At 38.4% G+C, this 21,517-nt stretch overlaps 1 protein-coding gene across 5 annotated transcripts in view; it reads left to right on the top strand.

Moving 5' to 3' along the window:
- The window catches only part of NR3C2 (nuclear receptor subfamily 3 group C member 2), a 190,286-nt gene that overhangs the window by 100,624 nt on the left and 68,145 nt on the right, over nt 1-21,517 (top strand). For all 5 annotated transcript variants that reach the window (XM_030948082.1, XM_030948083.1, XM_030948084.1 and 2 more), the window contains exon 3: nt 9,735-9,874. In XM_030948082.1, coding sequence (XP_030803942.1) covers nt 9,735-9,874 — 140 coding nt within the window. The remainder of the gene's footprint in view (nt 1-9,734; nt 9,875-21,517) is intronic.

Genomic DNA, 21,517 nt, shown 5'->3' with positions numbered 1-21,517 from the left:
CTGTTCTATCACCTAAACCATTCCTCTGTCATGGTTTCCAGGTGCCCAAAATAGGCATTATTATACATAAATCCAAGGGTTATGTGAAATTGAAAATTGTAAGTCACTCTGAAGGCTGTACAGCGTGAGTGTGGTTGGTGCATTTGCACACATGCAGGTTACGCATATGCTGGAGTATGGCATCAGCTGCTCTGGCAATCCTGTATTCCTGATTGCTCTCATGGGTGCAAGTATGCAGTGGCTTTCTAACTGGTGATGATGATTTTAAACCCTCTTTTTCTCTGTGTCCATTTCAAGACAAGCCCTTTTGGAAGCAAATGAAGAGAGGAAGGCATTAGAAAGATGAGTGACTTGCATTTCTCTTCTCTCCACCCTGCCCATTGTCAACTTACCTGACTTTCTAAATTAGGAGGAAGTATGGAAAGAATATCTGCCTTCCTTCCACAGGAGTAGGATGGGAAATTGGTCTGTGGAATACTCATTTATGTAACTCTCTTTTGGCTCACACTGCCTGACCCTCCACATAAACAACAGGCAAGGAAAACGTAAGAACTTGAAGTGTGCAAGTAAATGTGGCAGCCAACAATATCACCACCAACAGGAGTGAACTTACCTTGGGGTAAATACAAGAGTAAGGATCTCTGCAAATTGTGACTGTAAGTGGAGGTGGGACAAGTGGGAAGTGATGTCCCTGTCTGAACTGGAGCTGCTGCTTGCTTGTGCGCTCTGCTAATCATCACAGTTTTTAAAAGCATATACAAAGCCGGAGAAGGCTGTTTCACCTGTGACAAAATTCACAGGTTGGACTGGAATCATGATTGCTGGAGGGGATCCAATTGCAAACTGTTGGTAAGCATCCTGAGAGGTAGAGAGACTGGGAAGGAAAGTGATTCTTTAGTCAAGACAGGATTAATAAAGATAGATGTGGAAACCCTACCTTCTACTTTTAGGAAGGTGTTTGGTTTGGGCCATGAGACCTGGACAGTGGAAAAAACAAATTTACAAACTACCTCCATATCTGTATACCTAGAGCTGCAAGAGTCATCCTATTTCATGTATCAAGTAATAGTGACATGCATTAAAACACAATGAAGAGGTTGAATTTCCTAAAAATGGAAAAATGTTAGTGAAAAGGAAGCAATAATTATTTCAAATAGTGGTTTTAGAAGGTGACAGATGTTTCAAAATAATGTGACTATTAGTCTTTTAAAATACCTGTTAATCAGAGATGATGGTAAAGTTGGAGTGTGGTTCTCACTGTATCATCTGAAGCCAGTGCCAAGCTGGAAACTTCCAGTAAAATATAAATACCTGTGCCTAATCTTATTAAGGATTATTACTTTTTGATTAGTGAGATTTTAGAGGGGTTATTTATTTTTTCCAGTCTTCTTTTTACAAGTGTTCACAGTGCTCCCTGCATCTTGCAAGATACTCAAGTCTGTTATTGTCAGGAATTTCTCTGGTAAGACTCATGGGCTGGAGTCTCAGCAGTGAGTTCTGTGTTGGTACTTCATGCTAAGTGATACTGCGAGCTGCCTGTTGCTTTTCATTCTCCCCAAAGTCCTGTTTCTGAAGTTTAGATTGGTGTGCAGACCTTCCTACTTCACTTTTCTGTTCCTGTGTGGCATTTTAATATAGCAAACACTAGTGCTGTAATTCCAATCCCCTTTCAACATCCACCGTAATTTTGTCTTGGTGGATGGGGGGGAAGGGGGCATAAGGGCGTTAAACCACTAAACCCACCACTCAATTTTCCCTTTAGATTTTTTCAGATCAAGCCGTAATTATACATGTTGCCTTCCTAAGCTCGTGGGATTGCTCTTATGAGTAAAGGTCTGCCATACTGGGGCTATTATGTGACAAGTTGGAAAATAGCCTTTGTTCCCATGGTAACCTTTTTTTTGTGCTTTGGTGGATTTTTTCCCTATGGTTTTATGGTTGCTCTGGAGGTTTTTCTATTGTGGTATTTTAATCCCCAGTAGACAGTGGATGGCAGTTCAGTTTACTTTTTGCTGTTATGAAATAATTTAATTTTGAAAAAAATTTATTTGATTATGGAACTCTTGTAAACTTTTTATGTTGTGGTTAGGGTATTAATGGTGTGGTAGCTTTCTCAGTAAGCATGTCATGCACTCAGAAGTCAAAGCAAACAGTTGGTAATAGGAAAGTACGTCCAACTGGACCAAGCTGCTTCTGTTGTAAACTAATAGTTTTAATACAGTTATTCTTTTAGTACTTTTGGGGCCAAGCTGTTGCCAGACACATCAGGTAGATTTTTGTCTGCAACAGGATGATGTTTCTTAAGGTCATTAACAGTCAATATTCTGGTCATCAATGTCATTTCAGGTTGATGTAATAAGGGTTTCATAACATAAACTTTCAAACAAAGGAAGGTATTTTAGGAGTTGCTTGTTTAGACTCTGAGGGAAGAACTTCAACTAAAGTTGAGAGCCTGCTTTTAAAAAGAGAAGGCTTTTTGAAGAGATGCTTTTATTACTGGTAGCATCTCCCTGCATTTGCCTTCTTTGTGCAGTTTTCTCCGTTGCTCATTCAGTTTTCTTTGTCTCGGAAGCCTTCAGTAGCAGAGCAATGTACTTGTGCAGTCTTGTCTTGCCTGAAATTCCTCATGGTTATCATTTCCCACTGGTGCCCCGATCAGCAAGTGAGCCTCACTTGAATCATGGCATTTTATGCAGCTTTAAAATGTTTCTGACTGAGAAGGCAGCAGGGCCTCCCCAGGTAAACACTACTGTGCTCTGCTAGGAGAGTTACCAGGGTGCATAATGGCTTGCATAGTTTTCAGTAGTGGAAAATGAGATGGAGCTATGAAAAATTGGATCTTCCAAGCTGTCTCCCCCTAGTTAGGGCAGGTGAGCAGGTGCAGGAAAAGAAAGAGTTAAATGTACTCCCTGCCCCCTCAAGCAGACTTTCAATAATTAACCAGATAATTTTCCAGATAAACTGTTCCTGCCTTATCTTGCTATACATAGCAATTTATAATCAGCAGCACAAACACCAGCATTGCATGCATTTAAACTGCACTAATTCTATAACTGGGCCAAATATGAAAAGTTAGAGCAGATGCACTGTGAGGCTTACTGGAGTTCTCTGCCTTCCAAAACCAAAGGCTTAATCCTGATAGGAAACTCCCCTTTTAGGTTAACCATTCAATTTCAATAGATAACTATATCTATGTACTGAAAAACCTGCAGAGCAAGGAAATTTTATTTCCCTGGGGCAGTTGTGTCTTGGTAGGTTGTGACAGCAGTTAGAGGAGAAAAGTGCATTGCAGAAGAAAAGTAGGAGGATGTTATACTTCTCTGATCACTAAATCACTGGGTAAAAATTAGTTTTATTTCCCTAGGAAATAAGTGCTCTTCAGTTTCAGTCCATCAGAACACACTTTCATTGATGCTTAAGTTTATATTTTTCTGTAGTCAGCCGATTATTTGGAGGTAAAATTTGGATTGCCGACTATAGTTGCTACCAAAATATTTCAGTAGAGAAGGTCAAGGAAAAGTCAAGGTTTACAGCTGGATGGAGGAAAGTGCTGAGTCCTGTCAGCATCCACTAAGGTAAATGGGAACTGAAGGAGCATAGCACACTTGCTTCATTTTGTAAAATCAACATATGCCTTAAGGTTAAGCTAAATACAGGAACCTGTTCACTTTGACTGCGGCACAGAACGCATCAGATTCTATTTGCCAAATAAACATTGGAACTTCAATGCTTTTTTTAAATCCTGAGTGCATCTTTTTAGATTTGGTGGGGCTTGGAAAAAAGGTTGGAGCCTTTTCTATCAGTGCTTGTCAGAGTTTGCTTGTTATCATAATTAAGATCCAGGTATGAAAGTGTGATGTGTGACCCTTAGGCATTGCTAAATAAAGTAACTTATGTGAAAGCTGGAGCTGCCGAGGAAAAGCACCATCCAGGTTCTCAGCTTGCTTTTTCTTAACTAAATGCACTTCCAATTCCTTCATGTTCCATCATACTAAGCATTTCTTAAGATTAAAAAAGGTTGTAGTGTTTGAAGTTCAAAGAATTGAAGGGTTTCTGTCTTGGAATACAAAAGCTCTGTTCTTTAAAAAAAACTAAAAACCCTAAATAACTAATTGAAACTGACCACTGATTTAAATGTAATATCACAGCTACTGAATTCTATTTGTTGTTTGCTTGGTTTTGTTTTTTAAATTTCTTTAGAATAAACCCTCAAAGAGGGTAAATGTTGCTCTGCCTGCAATGGGAGTGTTGCTGCTGAGGCTCAGGGGTGGTTGGGTTCCAGCAGTTCTTCCTTAGCTCAACGTTCCCGAGGTCCCACGTGCCTGCCTTCTCCTCCAAAATTCTGATCATTTCATCTCTGCACCTCTTCACTCCTCTCTGCTTTCTTGGTCTGCTGACAAGAAGATTGGTTTATATACTCTGACATTTAAGAAATACCATTTTCCAGCCTGCTAATCTGCTTTATTCAAGTAGTTAGAGGAGAGAGCCAGGCTTCCTTCCTACAGTGAAGCTCTTTAAAAATTCAGGTTATACAACAGAAACTGACGCTGGCCAAACATCAGTATTGACAATTAAAGCAGGCAGCATGGAGCAGAATCTGGGAGATGATAGATACATGGCACTGGGGGAGGTCGTGACTACCATCATTGTGGAGTGAATTGGTTTAATAAATAATCTATTGGACAGATTTTGACCAGTATTTCACTTTTCAAAGGAGTAATAGAGTTATCTTGGACAGTGAAAATATTGTTACTACGTGGACATGCGCAAAAATAATGGAGGTAATGTGAAGAGGAAATGGTTTCTATACTGTCTACTATGATGGCTGAGGGAACAATGAGTTAGAGGAAAAAAAGGTACTGGGAGAGCTGCTAGGAGAAGTAAAATGCTCAGCCCTTGTTTTGGGCCACAGGTAGGTTAGCTGCAGTATTTCAAAGTGCACAGTTGACTATCATGTTTTTAGGTGCTAGTTCCCAGCAGATGACTCCAGGGAGGTTATACTCCTTCAGAAATGAGATGAGAGGGTAGAAATATACTGCTGGCAGCCTCTGCATCTTGAATATCCCAATTATTCTTCCTCTTACAGTTACTTTCTTTTCTTCTTGTGGTAAAAATATGATTCTATAATCTCAAATTCTTTTTACCTTTGTTTTTGCATACCTTTATTTATTGAGGTGTACCCGAGTTCCTTCTGTTTGTTTCACTGCCAGAAAATTTCAGTATTAAAAAGAAAAGTTAATGATGTGGAATTAAAAAGGACTCATCTAGATCTCATAATAATAAAAGCGCTTGGAACAAATGACTTTGGAATACATATTGTGGCTTATGCTTCTTTGGAGTGCTTCATTTTATCATCAGAGAGGCATCATTTGTTTAAACTGTGCTCCTGTATGACATCTGCTTTGAAAAGCATAATAACCTATATAATCAGCTTTTAAAATGCTGGATTATCTGGGGGTTTATTGACTCTTCTTTACAAAATCTGTTATTTCTAATTAATTCTCCATATAACTATTACTAAAGCCAACTCTGAGAGACGCAAATGAGCTTGATGGCAATGGCTAGTCAAGGTCAGCATTTAACTGCCAGCATTTGCACTGTTAGGGATAATAAATCAGGCTTATTCTTAATCACACACCCTGCAACGTGACAAATGCTACTGGAGCCATCGAAGCAACCGTTTTACGAATCGTTTAGGAGATACATTTGGCATTGTTCAACCCCCTGTGCTGCCCTTGGCTGTAACAGCATTGGGATAAAATACGCAAGCTCTGGTAGATCTCCTCTCTTTGAATCCTGTGGAGTTTTATGGGAGGGGTGTGGAACTGTGTTTGCCTATTCTTCTTGTTGTATTAGAAACAATGAGAGAAGCATGAAAGCAGCAACCCAATCAACCTATGGGAGCCACTGGCTTCTGAAAATGGGAATGAGTAGCCAGCTCTTTGGCACTATTTCACATTTATGGTGTTTTCAGTTGGGAGTTTATGTGGAAACTAGCTTGCCACCCACAAGGAATGTCCTGGCTCAACAACAGTCTGTTGCGTAATAGTTTTTTTAAAAACCATGTCAAATATCAGAGCAATAGGGTAAGGGCTCTGATTTGGTTTTGGGTAAATACAGTGTTTTCACTCAATCTGAATTTTAAGATTGAAACCTGCTGTGGCCCACATATGCCATTAGATTCAGCATGTCCTTCTAATAGATATTTGGCACTAGGCTAATTACCTTTTAGGGAGTCAATTGTAAAGTTTCTAATAATTTTTATGGTATTCATTCTTACATGGATCAACTCTTGGATATTCCAGAAGAGAGAATGACTTGTTACTTAAGTAACTTGGAGTATTTTAACTAAACTTCTCATCTGGAGCAAAATATCAAACTTAGCTCCAAAAAAAAAGAGTAAAAATTAAATTAATGTTGATATCTCTGTTATAATCAACTGAATTTAACACTGATATTTTGCTTATTGAGTGTTACCTGCCTGTAATTTTTCCCACGTGCCAGTTTACATTAGGCATTTTTACTGGCCAAAAATTTACAGCATGTTGATGTGGAAGATTAATGGAAAGGGAAATATTTAACTTGCAGCATGCATGAGAAGTAATTTCAGTGTGGGGGTTTAGTGTAGTTTTTCTGCCTGTGCATATTATAGAATAAAGGGCTATAATGATTAATAAAAAGAATTGATTTAATGAAATTGATGAATAAATGAAGTGTCTTTTTGTGTCATCCACACTGGATGTCTGGCCTTGAAATAAAGGCCAGGGGGTAAGTTCCTCATCAGTCAGATATTTTTCACAATGGTCACTCAGGGAAAGGATGACAGCTTGAAAAGAGAGAGGTTTAGGAGGAAAAGGTACAACCATCTGTGTGTGCCTTGTTTGGAAAGAAAAGGTTCCATGAAGAGAACGAGTTATCCTGAGTTTAGCTTGTGATTTGAGCATATTTTTGGCCTCAACCTTTTATTATTTGCACCACTTAACCTTTGTGTGAGGTATTACAGCAGCATTTTGAATTGCCAAATACTCTGGTGTAGCATGGGTGAAAGAGAACATAAGAGATTTTTTAAAAAAGCCAAACATTGTTCATTGAAGGCAATCATAGCCAGAGCTGGCACAAGTTAGAGGAGATTGAAGTACCAACAGCAAATATCAATGTTTCTTTGCAGTAAAGTATTTGAGAACAATTCCATGTTTGATACTCCTGTTAAGAACGAAAATGCCTCATCTGTGTTTTAACGTATTCCACTTTTAAACTGAATGAAAGAATGAGTTAATTTGATTTAATTGCACAATGTTCAGCTTCCACCTGTGATGCTGTGGCTGAGTAGCTGAATATATACTTTGTATTCAGGCTGTACCTTCCAGTTGTACTCAAGTCTTCAGTGGAGAGGAGCACTGTATAAAATATGCTATAGATTGCGTCTTAGGCAGGCATTTAATAATAGTCATGGATCAACTGGTGTCTTAATTTGTCTTTGCTGACTTTTTTTTAACCTAATAATTCTGTGAAAGTGCAATTTTGTAGGGTAGCTTGTATCTAAAAAAAGGTTCTCCCACCTTCTGCAAATCCTACATGACAATTTATTTTCAACTAAAAATAATACATAATTACATATATATATGCAGTATATATATATAGAGAAGCATGTGCGTGCGTATATATATAAAAATAAAAATCATGCACACTGCTGTGATACCCTGGAAACCTCCATTTCTCTACAGGAAAAGCTCTCTAATAAAATTGCCTCTTTTTTAGATATCAAAAAAAAAAATACACTGACCTCTTTCATGGTAGAAAGAGTAGGAAAGTTTTTGCCAGTCTTATGAAGAAATGGGAACACGCAGCATCAAAATTAAAAATCCCCTGAGACATTTTGGTCTTACATCAGAATTGAAATGTTTCCCTTCTCAGGCAAAATACTGATGTTTGCAGTGAAAGAAAGAGAATTTTCAAGGTGAGTTCTCCAGGTTATTGGCATTTTCTCTAGCAAGTAGACATCTTTTTAAGAATTTTGTTTAATGGGAGGTGTAATTTTTTCACGTGGTATGGAATGTGCTGGAGGGAGTAAGTCCTTTACTTTGTCTTAACACATCAGAGCTGAATACCAGCACAGCCTTGGCGAATCCTGGAAAAGTTACTTTTCCTGAGGGTAAATTAATGCAGCGTGTGCAGGTATGACTGTGACTGGAGCACGCAGAACTTATTTTAACATGGATTTGGTGAGGCTTTCTCTCTTAACAGATGAGCTAATGCCATCACCTAGCAATTATCAAGTAGTGTGATGTTATGTAATGAGAGTATAAATAGCACAGGGACTAAAACTAGTAAATCTAACAGACTAGTGAGCAGACAAGAGCAGGAATGAATACTATTTGGAACATTTTGATTAACATCTGAGCACTGTCATTTAAGCAGACATTTAGATTTGATGTTGCAGTAAAGCTGTAGGCCAGGGGAGCTGCGGTCCCTCATTTGGAGTGACATTTGAGCTGTGCCCTGTGGAAAAATCACTTGGCCTCTGCATACCTCTTTAAAGGAAGTTAGAAATTTGGAAAAAGGCAAAGAGTTCATACTTGAGATTTCTTAAGCAAGCTCATTATCTTATATTTGAATTAAGACTACCTGTGGACTTCGTTTCCCAGTTGCTGATGGACAAATAGGCTGGGACCTGCAGTTTGAACTGCCTGATAATTTCCCTGCTGGTGGGAAGTCTTTCAGGGTTGTTTTTGTAGTTGTTTGGCAGCCTTCAGAGAGATAACATGTAAGAAAGGCAAGAGGTCACATTTACCTGGAGAAGAGAGGCTGTGTGGAAGGAGACTGACTCTCCAGCCCCATGGAGACATGGGAGGGATCAAAGCTTTCATCTCCTTCAGGATCTGGCATGTTTCTCCAAGCACGCCCATTGCATTAGGGTGGCATTTCCAGCTCCTGAGGGAAGGAGGGAGGAAACTCACGGGATCAGGAAATGTGACTTGTTTTTGAAAAGCATTGTCCTTGAGAGTTGCCGGTGGAAAATGTTTCCTAAAGGTGCCTTGTAGTTTAAGACAGAGGTAGATGATTGAAGCAGGCTTGCAAGGTGCATCACTCTACCAAACTTCAGGATGGTCTGAACCTCCAGTGCTGCTTTTCTGGCACCTACAGGCACATGGGAAGATCTTCTGTGCTTGCAGAATGTACAAAGGCTTCAAAACTACATGGGAAGTAAGCTGCTAAATTGCAGGAATATCAGAGATAAGCTCGTGAAGTACTGCAGTGGTAAGCAGGAGCACAGACAGGGGAGTACATATCCCCTTGCTGCACTACTTCATCAAATGGCCTTAGAGCTTTCCTTACAGGTACTCCTTAGCTGTGAAGGCTTCAAACAAATAAAGAAACAGAAAGAAAATTTATAGCTGCCAGGTTGCTGCCAGAATGGTTTGTTAGTTAGTTTGTTTTTTATTTTCAGTTTTAATCATCTGCTACCAATAAATTCCATTGCCCTTGTGGTAACTTCTCACATTAACATTGATATATTATGGGTGTTTTAAAACAGACAATAAAAATATTGCACTTACTAATTAAAGCAATTCGTGTATTCAGCTAGGCACTGCCAGAAAGAGTTGTGGTTTCCTAATTGTTAGGTGCCTTGAGCAATATACCTGTTATAAATTCTTAATTGAACTTTCTATTATGGCTGGTGTGATTTGAAATATTCATATCTGTTTTGTTTTGTTTGATTGTTTTCACTCTAGCTCTTCATTGAGAAGTGTATCAACTGGATCTTCAAGACCTTCCAAAGTGTGTTTGGTGTGTGGAGATGAGGCATCTGGATGTCATTATGGGGTGGTTACATGTGGCAGCTGTAAAGTTTTCTTCAAGAGAGCAGTAGAAGGTAAGAAAACACAAAAGACAAAATCTTTTCTTTTGTTTTTTAAAAGAAATATATATATATATAGACAATAAATTTTCCTATGTGTTTTCTGCTGTTGGTAAAATTCTATGTTGTTAATATGAAAAAAAAATGTTGAGTGACCTTTACAGACTTTGTAAGTTGCTTCTTCAAGTGGATAAAAGGTTTTTAATATCTGACAATAAGAGTTCGTGGCATGCAAAGGGCACAAATACCGTATAGGTTTTTGGAAGTCTTTGCTGATCAGTAAATGTTCTTACAACCACAGATGAGGTAGGAAATAGCTACTCACTGATTTATCTTCATGAGAAAAACCCTAGAAGAAAAAAAATAGGTTCTTAATATGGTGTCCAGCTTGTGCACTGAGTGAGGCAGTGTGAGGTGTGATTAATTTCTTCTGTGATCCTTAAATCTACTTCTGATGGCAATAAGGATTTAGCTCTCTGTTAAATAGACCTGGAGGGCTTGTGCGTCACTGAAGTCAAGACTTCGTGTAATGTCTATCAATCTATTTATCTATCTATCATCAGAAGTGTCAATCTAATTGAAATTAACTTCCCAAAGTTATAAGGACATGGAAAAGGTTTCCCCTTGCTGAAAACATCTTCTCTTACAGTTGTGCAGTAGCTGACCTTGATGTCCTCATTCCCCAACTTCTTCTTGAGCATTTAGTTGCTTGATACAGCACATGAACTGGAAAACCTTCCTTTTTTTGGCTGAGTGATTTCCTCCATGTACTTCCATACCACATCATGGATGGCTCTTCAGGCACACACATCTGAGCTGACCCCTGAATCTTGAGAAGATATTTTTCGGTTGGGTGGTGGTGATGGTGAAGCTTTCCATATACCTGCACATACTGTGTGAAGTGACAGCACCTTCTGTTGTCTTCCTGCCTCCTTTCCTGCCTCCCAGGAAAGCTTCCTCTCCAGTCTTGAATCACTGTAATTTCAAGGTACTATTTTCCCACATTTACATCTCTTTTGCTGACCATTCCAACACAGCATGATGGATGTTCCCATCCAGATTTACAGGAATTTATGAAAAATTACTAAGGAATCCCTTTAGGAGTTAACAGAGCAGCAAGCAGTTTTCAAGCCTCAGAAGACAAAATTATTAGGAAAGGATTACTCTCTGATCAGGCATAGAAAGATGTTTTTTAAATGTAATTAAAACTGATCAGTAATTACTGCAAGTTTGCAAGTTAAGCAAAAAAAAATTTAAAAATGAAAGAGAAAGCTACCCTGTCATCCCTAAAAATTTGATGTGCTTTAAATTAGTTGAAAATACATTTTTAAGAGTCATTATAGTAAGATACATGTACCTACCAGTGGTATGTGAACACTGTCTAGATTTCTTGGTATGCACATGACTGAGCTCTTGATACTACCGGTAGCATTGTTGCTAGGCAGACACTGAAATTTTGTCTTGACTTGCACTTTTTTTTATGTATTGTAGAGTGTTGGCCCCAAAAGGGCATAGCAAAAACATAACACACATATTGGCTTCAATCATCCTGGCACAGTCCATATAAATAAAAGTTTTTGTAGGTAGTTTTGTAACAAGAGGTTTCTTGTAGATCCATCATAAATTTTTCAGTTGAGAACAGGACCAATAAAAACGCCTTCCTGAGGTTTCCTATTTGAAATAATTGAAACAATTAAATATTTGTAGCACAGGGACACACACATTTCTTTCATGATCCACTAAATGTTCCTCAGTTGATGATGTGCCTTCTTTTTGTAAGGACCTTTAAAGGTCTCCTCCAACTCAGCCCCTCTGTGAAGTGGGGAGACAAATTGGGTCAAAAAGCATGGAAGCAGAGAAAAGAGGGATTTGGAGAGAGAGAACTCTGCATGCTACCCAGCTTTTTGGGTCTCAGCTGGAATGGCTAACATTGTCAGCACACCATGAACAGCCATTGACTGCCAATTCCTTCAGGCTCCTCTGAAATCTTACAAACTCAGAGAGATTATAACAGAAAATAACAACTGTATTGGAATTTAAACCCAAGAAACTAAGAAGAACAAAGAGACTAAAGTTTGCATTTCGAATTATAAATCTGGTAATTGTATTCCCAGTTAATAGTATCTTGGAACTTTCAGGAAATGTCTAATGGATTTAGGAGAAGGAGAGGTGTAGACCAAAAAGAGTATTAAAATGGGTTTATTGGTAAAATTTCAAAAGTAACTTCAGGTGGAATTAAATCCAAGGCTGTAAATTATCCAAGTACTAGTTTTAGTATCAAGTAGGTACAGGCTTTTTGATGACTGACTGATGAACAGGAGACTGGTATGGAGAAACATGATTTTGTCATTAGCATAAATTTGATCTGCCTTGCAAACTGGACTGTAAAAGTGTTGGTAAATGGTGTCACTGCAAAAGTTAAGGTATATACATTTAGAATACATTTTTACATAGGTTAATTTTATTCTATGGGTTTTTTTCCTCAATTACAGATATGGCCAATCCTAAAGTCATTTAAACTTGAATTTGTGATTAAAATAGAGTCATATGCTGAAAATGCGCTGTACTGTGAGGGAACCTAAAGCACCTGGCCAGGCTTGTCTTCTCTTTTTCCACTGAAGCAGCTTTCTCTAAGGAGAGTAACAGGCTTGAAGTCAGAAATCACAGCTGTTCTTGCCTATGCTTTGCATTTTCAGTCTTCATTTGTTCAAGTTCCAGACAAGTATGAGGTAATCTCTCCTAAATCAAAATTTATATTGTTTCATAAGTTGCTAATCTTTTATTCTTCCTTTGGCTTGGAAACAAGAAGGAAGGCATTTTTTTCATCTCCATATGGTGCTAAAGACTACAGCAAAAATGACCATTTTCTTTAAGTTATTTTGCATATTTACTTAGAAAGTTTTAGCTACTTAAAATGGGAGCATTAAAAAATTATATTGGATCCGTTATAAGGAAGCTTGTCCTTTTTATAAAGTACAAAGATGGGATAATTCAGTAAAGATCAGATTCTGCTCTCGATTTCTGTTCCAGAAGGTTAACCTTAAAGCTAGTTTTTCAATTTTAAGTTAAAAAAAATCGATTTCTCTCCAGCTCTGAAGTAAAAACACAGGCACAGCAACAAAAGTTCCTAGGGTTGTGGGGTTTTTTTTCTCACCTAAACTTTTGTCAGTTTAGAGTGGAGGGATAATTTGGCTGAAGGAAACTTTTCAGTCTGATTTGATGCCTCCTGGATGTTGCAAACTTGCTAAGTGAGCAGTGTAAGAATAAAGAAATCCTACCTGTTTTTCAGAAAGAGGTGATTTTCCTATGCACTGTTAGTTGAAGAACTTCCCAAGGCTTTATAGGCCCTAGTAGGAGATAAACTAAACCCTCTCTCTGTGTACCTCCCTTGTTTTTTGGTTTGGTTTTCATTTCAGTTGAAGTGGAAAACTTATCAAGGTATGAGAAATGCTAGCATACATAACCCTTAAATAATTTGTCTAATTAGCATAACTTTTATAGAATGCTACTGGTGAGCAGGGAAGTTCACTGTATTGATCATCTTAAAAAGCAATGCTTTTTATGCTGTATGAAACTGAATTTGACACATAACAGGCATTTTGCACACTGTTTTGCAGTGTGTGCAGCCATGAATTTTGTGGGTCTGTATTTCTATAATTAATTATACATACAGTTCTTCACTCTCCACTCTTCTGTTCATTCACTGTAATGGAGTCAGTGTTTTTCCATAACAGGCTGCAATTTTCCTTTTATCCACTTTCCTAAGGTCTGTGGCCTCTCTAAATTTGACATCACTCAGTATAGATGTCCATATGTTTTCAAAGAAATTTTTATGTGGGATTTGAAGTTGACTCTGTTCCTGACCTGTTGCAAGAATCTGTTTTGCAACCTATCAAACAGAAATATTAGGTGAAGAGCAAGCAGATGGGTGATCTGCTGAGGGCAAGTGAGCTGGTCAAATTCATGTAGCAGCTGCTACTCTTACTTGATATGCTATGGTTAATAGGTGTAAAATAAAATTTAAATAATTAAGTCATTATAGGTTTGAAGCTGCCACCAGCCTTCCATGCTTTCATGGATATATGAAAAGGACTTTTCCTGGGTTTAGCTCTGGCAGGCAGTATTGCTCTGTGAAATGAAGTCTTGGTTCCTTCTCCAGGCTGGCTTTAGTTACTAAGGGCTCAGAGTTGAGGAGACTGGTAGGAGGAAGGTGCTAAAAATATTTGCAGTGGGACCCCAAAAAGGAGTAAAAAAAAAACCCAAGCAGCAAGAGTTGAGAAATAAGAAAAAAGGATAGAATAAAGAATCTAACATATATTGCAACTGATTTTTTTTAAAGTTGGGGAGAGGTGAAAAGTGAGGAAAATCTTTCCTTTTGGGTCTTTTGAATACATGGGCTGCATGGAAAACACTGCCCAGTGTTGAGTAAAAAACGCTGGATGCATTCAGGTGAGTGTGAAGTGGAGCACCAGGGGAGCAGGCAGAATGTGGCAGCATTTCAGATGGAGGGGGGAGATTTGGGAACCACCAAGGTGACGGAGTGCCTTGCTTTGAAAACAAGCACAGAATGAGTGGGTTTAGCAGCTGCAGTGCCACAAAGAACATAAGTTGGTTAATAGCTGTGAAAACGATACAAAAAATATTTTATATCAAGGAAGCTGAAAATCTGCATTCATTCCTTTCCAAAAGCGTTAATAATTTCTTCCCTCCCCCAAGACTTCCCAACATTTGCAGTTTCTTTGAGGGTAACTTATTTACTGTGTGAGTTGGTGTTGCTGTGGAGAGGGATAGATGAGTATGAGAATTTAAATACGGGCAGCTGTCTAGCCTTGAAAAACGAACGCACAGGAATGCATGCAACTATTCTTCTCCTGCACTCTGTCATTTGTCTTTTGTTCTTTGTTTTATGAATATTAATTTCTAGCCTGCTTGGTCTGTAAAATAATATGCTCAGTAGGTGATAGCCAGCCTGCACAAGCACAGATCCCAGTAAATGGAGCATGGATGCAGTGGTGAGGTTGGTTTATCTTGGGCAGAAGCCTTCCACTGCCACAAAGCCAAGCACCATACAGACTTTTACACGTTTACCTTCTACATCCTGTTAAGAGCAGGGAAATTTTGGCATTCATATGATGTGACAGGGAACTCGGTTGCAGTAATTAGTTATTGTTGTTGTTTTCTTTTTTAACACATCACAGGGTAGCATCCCAGCATGTCAGAGTCTTCCTGGAGGGAGGATGACCCTGTCAGTGCATGCTGTTTTAAAGTAGCCACAAATATTTGGCTAACAAATGTTCCAATGCTACAGCCATTAGTTCAGTGTTTTCTTGAGTATGTCAACTGCCTTTTCCTTATAAAGGAATGGATCTCTTTTCCTATAGGAAAGATAGACAGGGTGCTTCCTGGGAAATTCATCTTCTAGGTAGTAGTTCCAACTTGGCTGAGCCACTTGCATAGTTGAGTTGCACAAAATGGATGTGTAAAATTCAGATGCACCAAGTATTTCAAGCCATCAGGGAAGTATTCACACTGTCATGGTATAAGTGATGCTGGGAGTGCTTATGTGGAGTGTTGAGTATACTTCTGGTCATCAGAATGTTAAAGACAGTTTGATTCAAAATCAGGTGAACACATGAGGAGAGCTTTTGAAATGATCTGGGAAATAAAAATTTATCTTATGTCTGGTGACTGAATGCTTTTAGCTTTTTTTAGCTTACCCAAAAAGAATCTGAGTTGGGACATGATTGCTGTCTATAAATATTGCAGTTGAGGAATAGACAACCAAGAGGGAGGAGAATTTATTTTGAACTAAGAATTGACTGAAATAAAGTAAATGGGTAAAAATCCCATTAGTTAGTTTGCTATTTTGAGAATGCTGTAAACCACCGAAAAAGAGAGACTTTTGTGGGAGCACTTTCCTAAAAAGTGTAAGAAGGATTTAAGTGCCTACTTTGAAATTGCTCTTAAGAGAAGTAGCCAATGATATAATTTAGTTCTCTGTGGTAGTAAAGGATAAGCCAAAGAGGTCTCCTTTGGTTAATGCTGTATCCTGGTGAGGCTGGAGACTTCAACTGACTCTGAAAATGGAGGAAGTGTGAGTAATAGAGAGGGTGGACTAGCTAATAACGTTTTTAGAATATTCCATTTGTAATGATGGTGAATGACTAGATCTTCACAGGAATACAGAACTTCAGTTTTTAGAAATGGATGTAAAGTGGATGTAAAATGGATGTAAAGTATCTTGCACAAGGCAGAATTGCTTTGTATTTATGCTAGCCAGTTAATGTTTGTCTCCTGCAATGACTTCTCATTTTGACTTCAAAAAAAAGCTCAGGAGAGTGAAGTCCTTTTGAAAGAACTCCTAAGGCTCTGTAGGTACCCCCCTCCCCCAGGCCCCATGAAGGTTTTTGTTGATGGGGTTGTTTTGTTTTGTTTTGTTTTTTAATGTCTGATACAATACAACTAAAGGGATAAATAAAGCATGAGCGGACATTTAAATTGGAATTTGCAGTTGGGCAGAAATACATCGACAAGATCTGTATCTAACAGTATAAAACATATAAAATATAATAAAACATCCTTAGTCAGATGCTTTAGCTCCTTACAGCTATGGTAGCACTTCTTAAGACATATTAGTTTATAAAATGCTGTTATCTGCCTGCCTTGGCAGCCTCTAGAAGCAGTGTTATAATTTTCACTTTTAGGACCAAATAGCACTTCTCTTCTACAACCCTTAAGTTCCTGAGAATTTTTCAAACCTGAAAAGACTCTTCCAGTTTCAGGATAAGTAGTTAAAAGTCAAAAGGGGATAATCCTGCAAGGGGCCTTCAGGACTCCAGTGTTAGAGATAAGGAATTTTGCAGTGTTGTGGCTGAAAGAAATTCTTAACAGATAAAACTGGAAAATGAATGTATAAGGCTAGAAACAAAGCATCTTTTTGTGCCTCCTAATCCCCTTTTAAATAAGAGGTGGGAAAACAGTCTTCAGACAAAAAAAAGAATAAAAAAGAGAGAGAAAATGTACATACAGATCTGTCTGTTGTAGACAGAGGGAACAAGGCATCTGCTAGCATCTCGGATATAAATAGAGTGGGAAAGGTAATGGCAAATCTCCCATTGCCTTAAATGAAGCCAGGATTTCATCCTTTTTTTGGAGCACAGTTTTAGGTTGTTGAAATTTGTGAGTGTCTCTGTTAGGTTTGAAGTCTAGACTTTGACAGAGGCAGTTTTGTCAGGTTTTTTAGAAATAATAATGGCCCAATGGTCAGCATTGAAGCCCACAGGTCCTTATTGTTCACAGAGAGAAAATTTTGTTAGACCAAAAATATATTACCTATTTTTAACCTACAAAATTATTTGGTGCCATTTCTCACTGTTGAGTTGCCAAATCCAGGGCCCTAAAAAAGGGAACATGAGTTAATCAGTCCATTCCCACCTATTTCAAGAGTGATGATGATGTTTGGCTTCTGTATGTACCTTGTCTATGCTAAGAGCAAGTAGAAACAAGTAGTTTGGAGTTACTGCTCCTCAGTGGTTTCTTGTATTAGGTGCAGTAGTGGGTTTCAGGTAGTTTGAGCTGGTTCATTTTTCTAAGTTTGCTTTTTTTAAATATATTGGGTAGGGGGAAAAAAATCAAGTTTCCAAAATCGTCACTAAGTATGAAAGTAATGAACGGTAGTGGCCTGTGTCTTTGTTCATCTGCACTGCATGTAATGATTCCTAATTCAGCCTCAATAACACAGTCCCATACAGTTTTTTCCATTACACCTCTGCCTTGTTCATTGAAGAGATTGGATGGTGTTCAATTAATGAGCAGCTATTCAATGCCTTATATTCTTTTCATTGCCCCATGTATGGTCCTGTGCCTTCACTGCTGATTACTATTCATCTCTTGCTCAGAACACATAATTACTCATTTCTTACAAAGCTTTTTTGTGGTGATTTCACTAATATCTAAGTGCTTCACAAGCATTGTTTAATCTATGAGATGAGTGGTTATTACCCCTATTTTACAGTTGAGGAGATAAGGCACAGATTAGGCTCTGACATACCCACTGATTTGGGATTCATGATTTATGGTATTTAGGACCTCAGGGTCTAAGTACTTGGCATTTTATAGCTCTTAGTATGTCCAAAGTGCAGTTTCCATTGATGTTACTTACAGCTATGGTCACTTAAACTACTGCAAATCAGACTCTGGATCACAAGTTGGATATTCAGGAAACAGGCAGAATAATTAGTATTTTTTCTTGCTTATTATTATAAAGTAAACCCATGGCAAAGGAGATGCCAGTTCTTCAGGGCACCTGCCTCATGCCTTCTTGACTTTCTCTCTTCTCCCTTTCTCTCTTTCTTCTTTAAGTCTCTGTAATGTTTGTGTACTTTGTTCTCAGTGGCACGTGAATGCAGACTTCAAGGCCAAGAGTCCTTTTGACTTCAGTCCTGATTCATCCTAAATCACGATCCACATTGTCCTCAGGATAAGCTAGGGGTCTGGCAAGGCAGGGCCAAGGGTATAGATGTAAGACATAATGTTGTAAGAGACATGGAGAGTTAGATCAGAATTCAGGTTTTGAGGTGTTGGGAAGTCTAAGATTTCTTACTTGTTCAGCAACAGCAGTCAGAGCAAGGTTCCTGTGATGCTGTCATGTGCAGGACATGTGGATAATGGTGGTGCTTGCTTGGAGCTCAGTACGTGCCTAAACCATTTGACTGGAGTGAATTTGGGAAGGCTGTAATGCAGCTTCTCTAGAACATGCTGATACTTCCATTAGTGGGAGCTCCTCAGGGCAACCTGTTTGACCATCCTCTGCATTAAAAAAAAAAAAAAAGTATCCTTGCTCTTCTTAAAGACAGAAGTGACACCTGCATCCTTCTAGTCTTCCTAAGAGATTTTTTTTCCTGATTTATTACATCATAACTTTTTAAAAGGTCTACAGATTTTCTTCAATGGTTATGCCAGAGGACCAGTAATAAGGGCAAAAAGCAGTAATGGAATTACTGCTTTAGGCAGTAGGTTTTTCTGTTTAATGAAACTACTCGGTGCCTCCTGCCTGGAAAAGAATGTCTGAAGAAACTCAAAAGGGCTACATAAATGCCTCAGAAAATAAATGTGGAAAGGTTATGGTTTAGAAATTTATTCTAGAGATTCAGAACGTAGGCTGACAAGTCACAGGGTGAGAAAAAATGCCAAAATGGGAATAGTTTCTGCAATAGAAAGACAGAGACATTATTTTAAAACATAATGTGATGTCCGTATTACAGAAAAAGAGCATAATGGTGATTTGGAAGAAAATTGCTTCTTTGAAACTTGCAGACTGTTCTTGCAAGATGCCAACAAAAGGCATTCCCATTTGCATGTTACTGAATATTCTGGTAAATATTTTGAATATTTTTTTATTCTCATAATTTAACATTTTGCACTTTTTCCAGAAAAGGTGTCATTACTTTCAGCATTAAGGCATTTGTATCAGATTTTTACATCTCATTTCATTTGCCTTTAATTCTTGATTCTTGTGGAAAACCATACCCAGAATAGTGACATTTTCCCTACTCATTTGCCATTCATGGTGAATTTGCATTCATTTTGGGCTACCAGGCAGAAGAACTAGAGCATATTTCCCTCATTTGTACCCTGCCTGTTTATTTTACTTCCTCTGGCAATCAGTGTGTGGTGCTCTCCAGGACAGAGGAGGACCGGACCTAATGTTTAGAACTTGCTGTTGCAAAACCTGCTCCCTCCCATAGCATAAAACTGATGTGATCCTGTGTGGTGGAAGGGACATATGGCAAACAATTCCCACACTGTCACAGCAGCCAGGCTGATTCCAGAGCAGGGTGAGGGTGCTGTTAAAAAAGGTAACGTTGCTTTCCCAGGGACGGCTGAACGATGCCATGTGTGGGAGCAGGGCTGGGAAACCAAGCTGGAGGGGTTTTGAACAGGAGCAATCCAAACTGTGGTTTGAAGGTTTACAAACCTTTTGCATACTCTGTGCAAGTTCTCTGATAAGCCTCTTCTTGATTAGGCTGGAACAGCTTTTTTAATTTAAAGGTAATGCCTGGGGAAAGAAGGAAAAGAAGTGCAATAGTTATGTGCTTTCAAAACTTGGGCATTTATGCAAGTTTCTTATAAGCATTTTAGGAATCTAACTATATCATTCCATTTCTGAAAGGACATTTTTTGTCTTGGGTGTTTAGCTGTAGATGAGTATTATTATATGTATTTCACAGACTCGTGCTCTAATTTTTTTTCTAAGAATAATTATATATTTGGAGCTAAGCATTCAATTATTTATTCATCCATTTCACCACGTGGACTTAGCAAATGGACTTGTGTTAGCCTATACACCATATCATGCATGCAAATTCCACTCTTAACAATAGTGCTTGAAATTATGTAAGCGATAGGTGCTAATTTTCTCTGATACAACAGAATGATAATGATGGGCTATTGGGAAAAAATAATAATAAGTACTTCTTAGGTTGTGTGCACTGGCATACTAAACTATTCATAAAATTAAAAAAGGAGAATGAAAAGACACTAACCTACTTAAAAAATGATGCCTTTCACTTGCAGTCTTTTTAGTGATAACTGGGTGAGAGTATTTCTACAGTGATAGCACCATATTCCTGAAACCATCAGGTTGTGCAGTATTTTGGGCGAGGATGGCTGTTAATGGCTTCATATGCAAGCTGTAAACAGCCAGACAGTTGAATTCTAGATGTTCAAGTGGTTTACAGAGCCCTGAGAACTACGAGTAGTATTTCATATTTCGTACTTCTGCACTGTCATCGTGCAGGTAACTCTGTGCTGAATGTAGGGCAGCAGGCAATCTGTCAAGTGGACTATATTTTAATACAGCAACATTGCATACAGCTTTATAAAATAAATTATGGTGCTGAAAAATAGTGCAGGCACTTGGACACAGTGGTTTACACTGAGCTTCATCTTTTCTTGCTTCCCTTCTATTTCATGAAGGAATCCACTTCCATGTAAGAAATTTAGAAAGAATACCTAGCAATTATTCCATGTAAATTATTCATTTCAAAGTAGGAAGAGGAAATATGGCAAGGATGAGCTCTTTCACTGACTGTTTAATAATAAAAGATCCTTCATGGAAAGCTTATGAAAAAATGAAGGACACAAAAGCACAAGCAAAACATGTGTATTAGTACATGCTAAAAGCTCTGTGATGAGACAAAAGAGGGTTGAGCAGCAGAGGGGCTTTGAACAGCATTTGAGTAAATTTGCTTACTTGAGCATCCCTTTTTCCATTGAGTTAGAAAAAGTTCCAGAAATAGAAAACTGAAGGACAGTATCATCTTTCTGAAATTCATTTCAGCCCTTCCTATTGCCATTCTCACACTCTCTGTATTTTCTATTACCATTCCACAAAGAAAGTGAGAAGGTCCTTGTTACTGTCACCATTCTTTGTGTCCTTGAAGCCTTCAATAACAAACTCACAATGCAGGAACACCTGTTTCCCACAAGGAATAAGGTGGGAAATGCTGTGTGTGCTTCTATAGCCCAAGGTGCCCACTCAGATTCCACAGGGAAAGGTGGAGCTGAGGTATTGCCAGATACTGCAAGTGGGACTAATCCAAAATCCATATGCCAAGTGCCTTATGGGGATTATGCAATCCTTAATCCTAAAATCAG

This window comes from Camarhynchus parvulus, chromosome 4 (assembly GCF_901933205.1).
Source record: "Camarhynchus parvulus chromosome 4, STF_HiC, whole genome shotgun sequence".
In the NCBI taxonomy this organism is placed as follows: Eukaryota; Metazoa; Chordata; class Aves; order Passeriformes; family Thraupidae; genus Camarhynchus; species Camarhynchus parvulus.
The sequence above is the reverse complement of the archived record's forward strand: the minus strand, read 5'-3'. Positions and strand labels throughout refer to the sequence as shown.